The sequence below is a fragment of the Paralichthys olivaceus genome, chromosome 17, assembly GCF_024713975.1.
Source record: "Paralichthys olivaceus isolate ysfri-2021 chromosome 17, ASM2471397v2, whole genome shotgun sequence".
Taxonomy (NCBI): domain Eukaryota; kingdom Metazoa; phylum Chordata; class Actinopteri; order Pleuronectiformes; family Paralichthyidae; genus Paralichthys; species Paralichthys olivaceus.
Genome location: NC_091109.1, coordinates 9,010,839 through 9,026,513, shown reverse-complemented (window position 1 = coordinate 9,026,513; position 15,675 = coordinate 9,010,839). Strand labels below are relative to the sequence as shown.

The 15,675-nt window shown below is 42.5% G+C and overlaps 1 protein-coding gene across 2 annotated transcripts in view; it reads right to left on the bottom strand.

Annotated features, from left to right (window-relative positions):
- LOC109629527 (matrix metalloproteinase-16-like) overlaps positions 1 to 15,675 on the bottom strand; it is a 62,196-nt gene that overhangs the window by 22,971 nt on the left and 23,550 nt on the right. For both annotated transcript variants that reach the window (XM_069512792.1, XM_069512791.1), the window contains one exon: positions 14,877 to 15,181. In XM_069512792.1, the coding sequence (XP_069368893.1) occupies positions 14,877 to 15,181 (305 nt within the window). The remainder of the gene's footprint in view (positions 1 to 14,876; positions 15,182 to 15,675) is intronic.

Here is a 15,675-nt window from a genome sequence, read left to right as displayed (position 1 = left end):
ATAAGGCCTCTCGCAACTGGCTATTGCTGGCACAGAGGCATGAAAATAGTGTGTAACTGATTTACACCAATTCCATTACGTTGAACAACCTGATGATGATGATGATGTTACAAAGATATGTCTATGAAATCCTTCTACTCCCTCCTCTGCCTGACCTTTGTCCTAGAAGATTTTTGAGCCAATATGAGCATCATCACCTTGATAACATGTTTCTTCTATTGAAAAAATACACAGTAACAAGCACTAGCACTGAATCTATGTACAAAACTGATCTACTAATGTCTAAGTTCTTCAAGACATGCAGCCCAAGTAAATCAGAGCAGAACGTGTCCATGTCCTAATGCTGCATGCACATCAGCTGTCAGTAAAGCGAACGACCGTCTCCCGCCCTCAATCTCGAGTCAGCCTCCTGGAGCCATTTGAGGTCATTGTTGTCACTTTCTTTCAGTTCCTTATGTAAGTCACACTGTGCTAGACAGGGACGTTCTGCCGGCCCCCGGGGCCACAAACACATCCATGTGTACTGCCTGGCTTATTATCAGCTGGAAGGTAAACAGAGGCTACATGGGGAACGGTGAAGAGAGTGGAATGAGATGGGGAGGACGTGCAGGCAGACAGCGGAGGGTGAAAGAGACAATGAGGTGATGGGGTACAAGAGAGGGAAAGAGGTGAGATGCAGTCAAGAAACAAAGCAAAGGGGGAGAGAGGGAAAGAGGAATTTAAAAGAGTAGGTAAATACAGAGATTAAAGAAGATGCAGTAAACGGTGGAGAAGGAAAAGGGGAAAAAATACAGGATGATAAAGAGAAAGGAAAAACTGAGGCAAGGAAAGCGATAAGACTCAGGTCTACTTGTTATCTTGTAAGAGGCTCTAGTGTACTTGCCAGCACAAAAGATGGAGATGATGAATTATACAACCGAATGAATTATAGAACCTTTGACCTCTGCATTTGTTACAGCAATCTCCTGTCAGTGGTCGTATCTCAGCCCCAAACACAAAAATGCAGCGGAAAAGGGAGTGGATTAGGCGGGAGATAGTTTACAGTTGAAGGGCAACAGGTTTTTGTGACAGCGAGTCCTGTATTTTTCACTATATAGTAATTAATTGAAAAGATATCTCTATTTGGTAGAAACAAAGCACACAGTTCCAGCACCGTTACATGATTGTAAAGGATTTGCAACGATCACAGCAGCAGCCCACGGCAGCAGCAGGCTTGCCGACACTCTCTTCAGGACAGGTCAAGGTTGCAGCTAATGAGGTAGTGTAGTGGCGATGGAAGAAAAAAAGAAAGATGGAGTGGAGAAGGTGGAGGAGGAGAGTCGCTGGAGATTTATGACCAGACATACCTCTCTCGGTCTTTCCCCACAGGGCGTTGCAGGACAGTAAACAGTGGTTGTGATTAGAAACCAGAATACTCTACCTAATCTTTGTCTGTAATTTACCAGCTCCTGGGACATGCCACTGCAGTCCATCAGCCGGCTGGGGGACACGTGACATGGGGAAGACTGAGGTTCGAACATAAACTCTCACACACACACACTGGCCCACAAATCAGAAAAGGGTCCCTGGACATGGCTGTTCAATTGCAGTAATAGCTTGGGTTGTCAGCACAGGTCTCCAGGGGCCTGTAAACCTCTCTGCTTCCTTAATGTTTAACTAAACGCCTGTGGTTTGCTCAATACAGGATGTCAGCTACAAGCCTGGGTGACCAGCAGGCCGTTCACCTGTTGCCTCTAAAAACTCTTCCCTCATTTTTCTGAGTTTTTTTTTAATCCCCCTTGTGTCTTTTGTCGTCCAGAGTATACGAACCAGCAGCACTAGCGAGGGGCCTCTCTCCAGTCAGAGGCTTTTGAAAGCTCAACATTCCCTTAAACATTAGTAATAATAATAATCCCTTTACTTGAATAGCACTTATCTTAACAAGGTTACAAAGTGCTTTACAAAATCCATGGCTAAAAGGAATGAATAGACAATAAAGGTATTCAATTCAGGTTAATCTTAAGTGCCAAATCATGACATACTAAGGTCGAGACCACAACATTTACGGAGAAACCCAACAGATCCCATGAAGGTAAATCTGGCTACTGGCTGAAGGAATTAAAACAACAGTAGCACCAGAGTTACAAATCACATATTAAAAATGCTTTCCTATAAGAATAAGTTGTGGGGCGCAGGGAGTTCCAGAGCCTCGGGGTCCTGAGGGAGAGCCTGGGTACCCTTGGTAGCCAGCTTTGACGTAGGGACAGGTAACAAAGACAGGTTCGATCTCATGGCTGCGACCGGGAGTGTAGGAAGTCTAGAGCTGCGAAACGTAAGTAGACATCAACATCAGAAGCCTACAAACATGTCCATGTTTTTTCCCCCACTTTTTGTGAACTAATACTCTCGCAGGTCACAAAGATTGCAAAATAAGCATTGGAATTATCATCCCAAATTTAATGCACATTGAGCTAATGTTGACATTGTGACCTGATTTCGGTCGGTAATTCTTATCTTGGCTATTTGCTCCTTATGACCTCTTTGTTGAGACATCATTTCAATTTTTTTATAAGCTTGAAACGTACTGAAAAGGACGCCCAGCTGAGTTGAACTACTCCTACTCCACAGAGACTCCTACAGCCTTTCTTCAGAAAACACAGCACCTAATGTTACTGCTCTTATGTCCTCGCGGTTGTTTTGTGTCCAAGTGTAAGCAGACATAGCTGCTCTCTTTGTCCCAGTGGAGCTGAACATGTTTCCCACTGTTCAGCTCCCACAGCTCCATGAGAGTCTAGCGCCCAACATTCACACAAGGTTTTTGTGGTAATTACATGAATGTTCCTGGTAGCTTGGTAGAGAACCGGCAAAGTGTAAAGCCCATACGGCCCTGTCAAAGCAAGTAAAGCAACCTTTTACTCAAAGATACACTGGGTGCTAAATAATTATACATGAAAACTATTAATTATATTTTGGTGGATTTTATGGATATTAGAATCATCGTTTTTAGAAAAGTGACTGTTACTGGTTAGTGTGCAGCACCAATTCTTAGAATTAATTATACATTTTAAAATGCTTTTTTGACCATTTATACATTACTTAACTATCACACTTCTTTGCTCACCTCCTCTCAAATGCAACATGTGGGCAGATGTGGATACTCTCTGCTTCTTGTTCGTCAGCTGAGCTAATATTTCCCCTGGCTGGGAGGCACGGATGTAAGATGTAATGTCTCATGAGCCTCCACTCTGCACACATGAAGTTCCGGAAGAGAGAAGAAGCCAGTGCCACTACTGTATGTATTTCACTGTCACCGACACTGGCTGAGAGCTCAGTGGTGAGGGAAGAACAAGGAAGCCGAGACACACACACAAACGCATGCACACGCACAGTCACAGAGCTCTGCTGGCTGTCACTCCAGAGCTGTGTAGCCAGGCTCGACAGAGCGATCACTGTGAAGAAAGCAGCCAAGTACAATGGCTTCCAAACACACAGCAAACCATTTGGTAGATTTCACCACAGTAATTTCCACACACCAAGGTGCCGATTCTGGGAATTGTCATGACCAGGCTGGAGCGAAAAACATTGTTTCACCTTTGTTACTTGTGGTATATTTAAATTATGTAAATAAGAGAAAGAAATGGGCCACAGGCACCCAACAGTTCGACAATTTGTTAACCAGAAACAAGTTCACAGCAACTACATAAAAACTTCCTGGTGGAGACGAACTGGGTGCATCAGAATAAAAGCCCAGTTTGACTGTCTCTACTTCCATCACAGAGATAGTTTGGTTTGGTCAGATTAAGGTTGTCAAGCTTAGGGTTCTTTTTTTTTTTTTTACAGCCTGTCTCATGTGAGGAGGCTACAAGGAAGTGTGAGTGAAAACAGCTCAAATTTTGTGACTCAGGATTTTCCTCTATCGCCCTAGCAGAAATTTCGACTAAGCCGCAGATTGTGTGGTTAAGCCTTAACTCTGCAGTGTCAGAGTCTGCACCATCCACTTCCCACTGAGGTTCATCATCTTCTCCAGTCTGTTGTTCCACTTGCTTTGCTCCCTCCTCTCCACTTCCATCCCTTCTCTCTGTGCCCTCGCTCCAGGCTGTTGACACTGGTTCAGCAACACTTGTCCCGTTGAATCTATCACACTTAACTCTCACAGCTTCACAGGGTACAAAACCACAGCTGATGGGAGCAACATATGTACACTGGAGAGATTATTTATTTACTGAGACTGCTATAGACGTTGCCAGAGATTCAGACATGACATCCTTTATTCTTGTCATGTTTATCCCTGTGCAGCACCTGAGAGCGAGCCAGGGTGTGTGTACATTTTTATTGTGATCATTTATCATTAATAATGCATTTGCAAGAGTTGTTGTGTGCAAGAGTGCGTTCAGCAGTTCACACACACACACACGCATACAAACACACACAAACACGGTTCTGCAGCTGCATCCATTTCTAAACTCAGCTTGGACCAGTAAACTAGAGACAACATAAAATTATTTTTTTATGCGAGAAAAACAGCTTTGGTGGGTTACTTCTTGCTTGTTGGTCAAATATTTCAATCCTCTGGTTGAAATAAATTGGGTTTGTTACTGTTGGTTTGATATTTGAAAGAATTTCAATAAAAATGCAACGGACACTTTAGCTGTTAGTGTTTCATAGCTTCTTGCCTGAGGTCTTTATTGTGAGCTTGTCAGAGTTTAAGAAAACACGATTTTCCTTTAATTTTCCACTGAGGTGACATGTACAACACTGATGCCAACATGGCTGCCCCCACCTTTCAATACAAAGTAGGCATATGATACACTAGTCACAGTTCTTGAAAACTATTAAAGTATGTGAGATGTACACTCGGCAGGGTTGTTTACACTTTTTGTTTGCTAAGGATTATGGGTACAGGGTTATGAGAGCATCTGACTGACTGGTGGGAGGGCAGGCCTCCCCAGGTGCTCTATTTGTTTGCACGCGTGTGTATTCATGTGTGGGGGCGGAAGAGAGCACTGCCGCCCACGTGGAGGTTGATGCTGCCGTCAGTAGGCAGCCATCTATTTGTAGTGTCAGCCTGGTGGGCAGGAACACACGGTGATATCTCTGCTTTGTTTCTCTTCATTTCAGTCCTTCAGTCTGAAGGCAGGGATTTATCAGCCTCATCTTACTCCACAGTGAATTCACAGTGAATGGTTATGTCACCATCACAAATGTTCCAGTTGTTATAGGTGCTTTGTTTAACAAATTAAACACAAGTATATGCAGGGCTTTGGCAGGTTTCCACAAGTTACATTATTAAGACTTCGTAAGATCTTGTTAAGATCATAATGGAAAAAAAAAAAGTTTTATATAACAGATTCCCAGAATTACTTACATTTAGCTGAGTAGGAAACCCTGAATATACACAATCAAGCCATGTAGCCATGTAAGTGTTATGCGTTTTCACAGCTATCAGAAATTTAAGAATACATTTCCCTTCTGCTAGTTGCCATTAAGACGGTGTTGATTCCTGCCTTCAGTTCATGTTTTGTACCATGATGCAATTTTTATTCATCATCAGATCAGGCAAACAGATTTTAACACTGATTATTTTATTCTATGACAGCCTGTATGTTGCCTGAGAGAAAATAAAACTCTTTAAAGTGACTCTATATTAGATCACTCAGACATACATTGTACAGAATCATATATATTCATGTGTTATTTTATATATCATGGTATTGTGTAGAATCTGATCTTCTGATCTATTGTGGAGCACTGTATCATATCATGGTGTTACATCATGTGTTGTCACCCTGCATCCCTGAGATAAGCTGCCCAAGGTAGTGTGTGTTTACCGCCTGTGTCCTCCTCCTATTATTTTACTTACAGTAACTCAACCATCAATACTGTTCCTACCACTGCTCGAATGGAGCCATGCTGCACACATCCTCATGCTGCTTCCAGTTAAAGATAAGGATCATCTGACTGTGCCCATTTATTTTCTCTGGGAGATAGAGGGAGGTAGAGGTAGAAGCAGAGGAGACAGAAGGACAAAGATAAAGGAGGACAGCAACAGAGACAGGAGGACAGAGACACAGAGAGGAGCTGAACAACATGAAACAGATGGAGCATGTAACTTTCCTGGATTGACCTCTAACTGAGAAGCGGCTTGGAGACATAAACCAACGATCAGATTCCAGTTTTAATCGCAGTCAATGTTTAGGTCAATGACTTTGTCACTTTATACTGACAATAACAGACACTGAAGGAAAATCCTCTTTTATGCAGCTTCACTGAAGAAGAGCTTGAACTTGGACTCTGCCTCTTATCAGACCTGCTCCCTGACCATCAACTTAACCACACAAAGTATCTTTAAAATATATCTAGGCTAAACAGAGATGATGTATGACCTCATGAAGACAGGGATCTATCCAATAAGCCCAAACATTTGTGAAAAATACGTGAATCAATGCACAGATCCAATACTCATCTTCAAAGTATATTAGTTTCACCCAGATAAAACTGCAATTTTCTTTTACCGGAAATCACTTCTTCACTGTCAGGTAACTGACAACCTTGTTAGGTTCACCAGATTACACAGTCAAACTAGATAATAAAAGAAGTTTGATGGCATCCATTACCTGCATGTATTTATATTTCAAAGGGTTTAACCTGAGTCAGGCCATACAACGATGACAATCACTTCCATACAGAGTTAGTAGCTAACAGCGGTTAAAATACCTTTTACCTTTTTAATAGACTGATATTGAATCTGTACTTAGTATCAGTCGATATGCAGAGTCTAAGTATCAGAATCATAGGGGAGGGATAAATATGATTGTAACATCTCTGGGATCAGACAGAGAATGAACAAGCACACTAACTGTTTTCAAAGCAATTCTGAAAACTGAGCATTAAATCTAAATCTAAATTCACCCTTAAAACCAGTTATTCACAAACAACACATGGTTTCCTAAGAATATCAGAGCCACATCTTGTAAAAACAAGCCAGTGGAAAATGCATTGCAGGAACACTGAGATTAAATGCACATTTACTGGATCACACAGCAACACTACCTGGCAGAGGGCTTTGAGAGGCAGCTGCACGATGTAGTGTGTGCAGCTGCAGCAAGACGCTGGGCTGTGTGTAAAATCCCCACAGAAGTGCTCTTAAGCTCCAAAGTAAAGCTCACACTTAAAAGGCAGGAGCTCACGCTTCTGTGGAGCGGTGACTTGATTCCATAACATTACCAAACCCCTGGTGTACCTCCCCCCCCATCAACAACACAACCCTGAGCTAGCAACAGGACACAGAGGAGACTGTCACTTAGACAAAATTACAACTGAAATACGACTGAAATGAAACACAAGCTACGAGCTCACCTAAAAAAAGAGTGACCGGGTGACCATATTCTGACAGACGAAACAGACTGTCCAACAAAACGTCTTGAAGTTTGTCCAATGCCCCTTCAAGCTGGACTGGTGCTGGAGTTAAATATGTCACTAGAACAGCATGGACAACCACTGAACCCACATCACCAAGTTAAAGATCTCTGTGTAGTTTTTGACCCAGCTTTGAAATTTGATCAAAACAAACTCAGTTGTGAAAGGCTGTTATTTCCGACTAAGAACCATCAACCCTTCCCTTCTAGTGACCTTAGGAGTGTCTCAAAAGCCTGAATCTTATTGCAACTGGATTTTTACTTTTATATCTGCAGCTTTTGCAGAATGCTGCCATTTGACCGAGACCTGGTACCAGGAGGAGAAATAACATTTTACCTAAACTTGCATTGATGCATTGGTTTCCGGTTAAGACTGAATTTTATTTGTGTTTAAGCATTAAATGGCCTTGCCCCTAAATACACATCTGAGCTTCTCTTCCCTCTTTCCACCCCCAATCTCTCAGATCCTCTTATCAGTTGCTCCATGCTGTTCCTCGGTGGAGGTTCAAGGGGAAGGGTGATGATGCATTCTCTGTAGCAGCTCCAAAGCATTGGAACTTTCGACCTAAGTTGTATTTAATTTACATAATTACATTTTTTATCTTATTCCAACGTTATTTTGGTTTTTTTTGTATATCACATAATGTCTTCTTTTATTCATCAGCACTTTAGTCGGCGGTTGTCTTTAAATGTGTTTTGTAAACAAACTTGAATGGTGCTTTGGAAACAAATCAAGTCTTGTTCCACCTAAACCTACTGAACTTGACTGAGAGCGAGCGTGAGAGAGACCAGGGAGAGACGACAACTGCTTCCTCCTCATCACCCAGTAGGAGTAGTAGCCTAAAAATAAAACTGCAAGGACACCATATGCTCAACCCCTCAGCCTCTCTTCCCTCTCTTCCCAACTCTCCTCTCTTTTTTCCATTTCCTCCATCCTCTGTTTTCTCTCTCGTTACGCTACTTGACAGAGTCGACTTCCACCACTACAAAACAGAGGTTTGATATCCTTTTATTGTCTGTTGGAAAAAAAAAAAAAGGAAACGCCCGAAATGATGGTAGGTTTAAATGTACAATCATGTTACAGGATTGGATGTCGATGATAAACCGCTTTGCCGATCGATACCAGGGAGCCGAGCATTCTCTTATACGACTATCAATCAATCAGCTGATCAATGTCGAGCCTGTCCTGACATCTCCTCCCTCGGCCAATCATCACTCCGTTATTGAGCAACCCATCCACCCAGCCCGCAGTTATCTACCCAGTCCCTGGAAACATAAATTCTTGGAGTATTTTTTCCTCCTGGTGACAGTGTGTTTTCCTAACCTCTTTGGTTCATTCTGGGAGAAAGGGTGAGGGAAATAATAAAGCCCTGGAATCTTTCATTTCCTGTGTATAGGTCTGGCCTGCATACTGTGTTATGTTACATAGTTTTCACTGATACTACTGGAGGCTGGAGGTCCTTGAAGGCATACCAGGCCTTATAAGTCACCCTTGGGTGAGACGGGGTGTTTGTGTACAGTCACGGTATGTAGTGGTGATGTTTGGTTTTTTTCTAGAAATCCAGTGAGCCTCAGTGTGTGTGTGTGTGTGTGTGTGTGTCTGTGTGTGTGTGTGTGTGTGTGTGTGAAAGTCAAAATGGAATCCTTATCTGTTCATGCGTATATCCCTTTGATTTTTCACAAAAGAAAACACAGCGGCGTCAGCAAGATGACCTTGAGATAAGGCACCCGTGTGCGTCTGCTTGTTCGCTTCTTCTGTTCAGAAAAGGAAAACTGTCACATTCTGCTAATGTGCTTCCTTTAAGAAGTGGTCGCTGCACATTGAGATCTGATGAAAAGACACTTACAGTGTTTTTCTTCCCCATCAGCATTCACACCAAACCCCTCCACAATCCTCCTGTCTGTTCTCCTGCACTCTGAATCCAGGGGTTTCTATCCATACCTGCAAACATCCATCCATACATCCAACCAGATATTGACAGATTACCCAACCCTTCAGACTCTTTCACTCTGTCGTTCCTCAAGTATCACCGTCCCGAGTTCCGAGTGTGGCTGCAATTTTCTGTCTGAATATTTCCAAGCCTAAGAGAAACGAAGCCTGAAAGGCGTTTTGTTTTTGTGTCTGAACCCAACCCGAGCCCAGTGTTTTTCCCAATTACAGGCACGTGCAGCGTGAAAAATCCACTAACCAAGCCAACGTGACTGAACCCAACCCAAAAAATAATCTAAACATTTTTGTCCAAACCCGCTGGGACCCACCAGGGCTCAGGTTGAGTATCTGCACTATAATCCTCAGTAGAGGATATTGGCTGACCACCCACCCCAATAAACTCATTCCCTGTCGTCTCTGGCATTCTGGGTAATATCACTGTGCAATCCTTAACACAATAATGTTTGTCTTCTCACAGTAACATGAGGCAACATGAGAATAACAAACACTTAAAGTTCTGAAGTAAGATGAGGTCAGTCATTATGTTTATTTGTGAGAACACAATGAGCAGAAGAACTGGAAATACCATTGTTGTAAAGCAGCATCTAACTCTGACACGCACTTTGTAGGAGAAGAAGAGAAGAGGCCACTGGGAAAGAGAAACAGGCAAATCTATAATAAAAAAAACATGTTAAACATTCTTCACCGGCTGGTGCTCTGAGCTCTTTCCAGGCATGATATGTTGTACATGTTTGTCATGTTTGTCATGTTTGTCATGTGTGTCTGCTCTGTCAGATGCCGTACACGTGACTACACACAACACGGAGGAGAGTGTGAAACAGAGGCGTGGACCGGCTGGACAGAGGATGCATGTGTGAAACTATACTGAATGAATGAACACTATGGGAGGAGGGGCAAAGAGCTGTGTAACCACTCAGTCTCAACTCCCCAAAGGTTTGACCATGACTGACAGACATTTTCATCCTCATCAAACCACTCAAAGATCAAGACAACTCTGGTCAATATTTTTCTCTACACAATCATATGGAGACTCTTCCTTCAGCTTGTCATCCATCTGTATGTGAGGAGCTTGTTCTTCTCCAAACTTTTCCTAAGCTTACTGAAGCTTCTTGTTTTCAATTTTTCTCAAGACTAAAACCCGACCGATTTGTCGGTTTGCCGATAAAATTGGCCAATGTGAGCTTCAAGCAGAAATACTGGAGACGGCCTTTGTGTTTGCTGATATGGGCCAATATAAAAACTCAGTTTAGAGAATAAACTACCTTTTTACTGTCTTGGAGTCGCATTTTTTTCCCTGTTTTATTCACAGTTTTTGTTTAAACTTTAAAATATCAAATCTCTATCACATTTATCGATGGTATCGACCCTAAAAATCTGTTGTTAATAAAAACTGAGTCTCCACAGATTGTATATTTTTATTATTATTTCTGTCGGTCCAGACAGGACTGTATATATTATCAATGAGAAACCCTTGATGATGTACTCAAATGTCAGATATTCAATTTAAAATGATTTAAACCATAAAACAGCAGAAATTGTTGCTTCTCACATTTGAGAAGCAACAAACAAGGATGTTTTGTTATTTGTGATGATTTCAGCTGCCCTGGAATAAAGTAGTGAAATACATGGGCCTGTAACTGAGGATGTTCAGACGACTGATGGAGACTGGGATTGTGATCACTTTGCTATGATCATGATGCCTACGGTAAAATACACTCAGTTCTTTCAAAGCAGCCAAAAGAGGAATCTTGAGATGCAAGTTGTTTACATCAACATTTTGCAAAGAGGTCCTCTGAAGAGATGCATCTTTACTGATGTCAGTGCAGTTACATCTTTTCAAATATGTGTTGACTGTGCAGACATCACAGTACTTACTCCTGCATATATTAAAAACATCAAAACACACAGAAAGCGGCTGCTGAATATCATATATACAAGTCTCTTAAAATGCCATTAGCTAATCCTAATAAGAGCCTCACTCTGCTGCGTGGGCTAAAATAACTGTGGAGTAATCCACTGTCCTCAAATGTCTCAGTGTGTGTGTGTGGAAGTTTATGTGAGAGCCCTATAACAAGTGTATGTAAGTGTAAGAGTCCATGCAGTGAGTGATTAATCCTCCAGCGTGCATCAGTGATGTCACTATCCAAAACAATAACAATAACATCTTTGGCACGATGCTGGCAACAGTCGCCGTGACGACTGATCCTTCCCGACAACAGCGTTGGGGGATTAGGTATGACAGCTTATCGGACAGGAGCTCATCTCTGGTGTGTGTCTGCGTGTATACCTTTTTAAAACCCATTAAAAGGAGGCAGGAGACAAAAAGAAAGATGGATAAGAAGATGGAAAGAAAAAAACAGACACAGAGACAAGATGCAGTTTTGGGAACGTTACATGATTCCCAACTGTTACATGCACAGAGACACAGGTCTACCAAGAGTGATCAGGACACAGCAGCCTAACATCACACACGCACACACACACACTGAACCACTGCACCAAGCAGAGTGTAGGATAAGTTTGCTCTGTCAGCTCTTTTGCGGCTTAATTTTTTTTTTTTTACATTTTAGTTTTCTGCTTATTTCAGAGTTTTAATGACTGCTGCAGTTTACAGGGTTGACAATGTTGACAATGAAAATAAAGCTGTGCAGCAGACTAGATGTGTTTGTTAAAACAAACCAGGTTTTATGGTCTCACCAGTACAATGATCAAGGTACTGTAACTCTGTATTTTTTTTTTGTTGCAGCACTATAAAACCATCACACCGCAGGTATGTGTTGAAGTGACAGCTGTGTGTGCATCTTCACCTGCTAATGTGCAAACGTATGATGCATCTTTAGTTTACTTTGCTTATTGTGTAATTCAAGCTGCAGGTTTGATCAGTTCGATCCCACAACATGCTCTTAGAAGTTGTTCACAACATGTTATCTGAGCCAACAAAAGTCCCTCTGGTCCAACTCAGAATTCAGCATGACACTGAATTTTTCCTTACGTCTATTTTTGAAGCATGGTTTTCAACAGCTCCCACTCATCTCCTCTCTCCGTTCTCTCCTCACTACACGCTGCTCTCTCCCTCTCTCCCTCTCCAGCTCACTCACTCTTCATCGTTTGTGAGCTCTTCAACCTCCAAAATTTGTCTAGAGATGCTCTGCCATTCTCTCTTATCCTCTTTCTCTTTGTTATCTCTTCCCTGCTAGTAACTCGTCTGTTTTCCCTCTTTTTACTCAGTCACTCTCAAGGCTCCTGGTGAGTTGACTGAGTGGAGCACAGGGCAGCATTTAATGAGCAGTAAGTCAGGGATTTTAAAAACACCCAACATTTAAAATCTTGTGTCAAAAAAATGAGCATCAATTGATTAATCAATTATTGAATTGTAGCTGCATTAAGAATTTAAATATGTGAAAATTCTTCAGTAAATGTCCAAAAGACCTGGAAATATTTGACCTGTAATATTTTATTGACTTGTCAACTTATATTATCCAAAATGTTTCCAAAAATCTTCAAACCCAAAGAAATCCCCAATTATTTAAGGTAATGGGACGTTTAATATTGGTCACCTTTTAAATTTGTGATAAAGTCTACATCATCAACGATTTGCACCAGAGAAGAACCCTGTGGACAGGGTGTGAGTCTCTGTCACAGTCTTGTTGGTCATCCTGCTCTTTCCCTTTGTCTCTTTCTCAATCTCCTGTTTGACAGAGCTCTGTCATCTCCACAGTGAAGGCTGCACAGGGTTCACAGGTCGACCCGGGAGCTTAGTCTACAAGCACAGATCTGTTGAAGCTCATCACAATACTCAGCAGCAACACAGCTGCTCAACATGCAACCCACACAACATAAGCCATAAAATCTCGTGTTTGCATCACCCTGACACCGTCGTCGGCTCTTATCGCCACAAACTCTCTCGACATCTTTGTCGGTATCTTCTACGGGTGTGATACCTCTTTCTCACTGGGAGATACTTGCTTTCTTTTAGTTTCATTTTTGTGTCTGAGTCCAGTGCATGTCTGAAAGCAGCTGAACAGAGCCTGCTGAATGCTTACACATAGCCTGACAAGCTGAAGAGCTCAGGGGGTAATCACTCAGCTCGGCCAAGACTGATATGATTACTGCACGGCAGATCAGCGGCACAGAGAAAAAAAAGGCCTGAGCAACATACAACACCAGGACTGATCAGGAATCATACAGTGAACTCTCCTAGAAAGACCCAATAACCAGCAGGCATTGCAGCAGCGAGTGTTTCAGCAGTGGTTTTAATTCGCCCGTCTCTCACGTGTCTGATGCAGCAGATAGACTCTGTGTTAAACAGTCCAGCTGTATAACGCCTCACGTTTTTTCACACACTTACGCTTCACTGGGTGCTGACAAAAGGCAGGTGACCTGCAACTCGTGGCTGTACCTGAACGCCTCTACCAGAGCAGTGAAGCTGCTTCTGCTCACTTTAAAACTCTGGCGTTACAGCACAGTTCATCAGACGTGACCACAGAGCATCACAGTCTGTACTTCAGTGAGAGTTGATGCACTGTAGTATTTATAACACATCCTCTACTTCCATATTTACCAGTTTTAGTCTTTGTGACGGTACGATCGACTTTGTTGACTGAACTGAGACAGACACTTGGGGGAATATATGGTCTAGATGTTTATATACTACACTGTTTCATATGCACTTCTTTTCAAAACCTGAATTATGATCTGACATTGCAGCCTGCTCCCTCAGCGATTGGTCAGCTGTAAGCCAGGGTTTGAACGGCTCACCCAGTTTCCATCACAACAAACAGATCATTGCACTGAACTCATGACACATTTCATTCAAACGTTGTTTTTTTATTTGAAATGGAAATAAACTGCATCACGACATGGGTTCATTCAGAAGACGAGGTAACTGAGGCCGAGTTTATTTTAGGAAAAACAGTTGTCTACAACATTCCTGTTGTTTTTTGTTTATTAATTTATGCACATTTGGTTCAGGTCGGGTTGAAGTCGGGTTTAGTTTGTTTTCAGGTCAGATTTATATCAGCTTCATGCCAGGTCCAGGTTCTTTTCAGGTCAGATTCAAGTACATGATGGGTCCACACTGCTTTCATGTTGGGTTCAGGTCAAGTTCAGTACAAGTCTACTACATGTAGGGTTTGGGTTGTTTTCTGGTAAGGTTCAAGTCGAGTTCAGATTGTTTTCAGGTGACGTTCATTCCAGGATCAAATCAGGTTCACGTCAGATCTATGTTCGATCAGTTTGTTATTAGGTCAGATTTATGTTTTGTTTAGGTTATTTTTGGGTCAGGTTAAAGTCAGGTACACATTGGGTTCTGGTGGTTTTCATGTTGGCTTCAGATCAGGTTTAGATCCGGCTCATGTCAGGTTCAGGTTATTTTCAAGTCAGATTCAGGCGTGTCTGTTTACAATAAAGTCCAAACCTCTGGTCATGGCCTTGATGCCAGATATAAATATTGTATCTATTCTAAATTGTGTCCTATGTGCAGCCACAGTGACACTTATAAACCAGTAATAAAAAAAATAGCCAGTGCTTACCGTCATGGTTGGGGTTTCCCAGCGTCCACGGCTCATCTGAGTCAAAGTGCGTGTCACCTCCTATTCCCGGTCCTGGGAAGTAGGCATGAGCAAGGAAGCCACCTTCGCCATCAAAGGGCGAGCTGTCCCCATGGAAACCTGAAGCGAACATGATGGTGATGTCTACATCTTTCTTGGTCCTCTCCAGTTCGCTGTAGGCCACAGCCTCAAAGCGCAGCGGCGTCACGTTTTGCCAAACGTCGAAGGCTCGTCGAATGGCATCATGGGTCTCCTCAGCACCCACCTTGGGTGTCACGTTCTTTATGCTGCAGGGAGAAGAGGATGGAGAAGTTAAAAACAAAAGTTTCTGTCCAACCTACCTCATCCAGTGTGATTTGAATTTAGTTTTCTCCTTTTACCACCAGAATAAACTTTTACACTGAAGGTATGTTAGTTATAACTCCCATAACTTTACACACTGGCTGAAAAAGGGCAATACTGCTGCATGTCAATCTAAAACCTCACACTGCGCCACTATCGCTGTTTTCTCCCCACACTGCCATTTCACGCTCGGCCTGTTTGCCAGCTGAGAGCTAAATGGAGCGATTTGTGGGACAAAAACAGCTGAGTCCTTCCCCGCCGGTCGACTTGCTGCAGGTGTTGGGAGGAATTTGCCTCTGGAATTTATTTTCTAATTAAGGATTATCAACAGCCCAGCGCCTGCTGAGAGCCCCAGTCTGGTTTTGGGCAATCAGGAAAGCCTCTCTATTTTATTCACTCCAAAAATATCTCAGTGTCACGCTCTCACGTTCTCTACAGG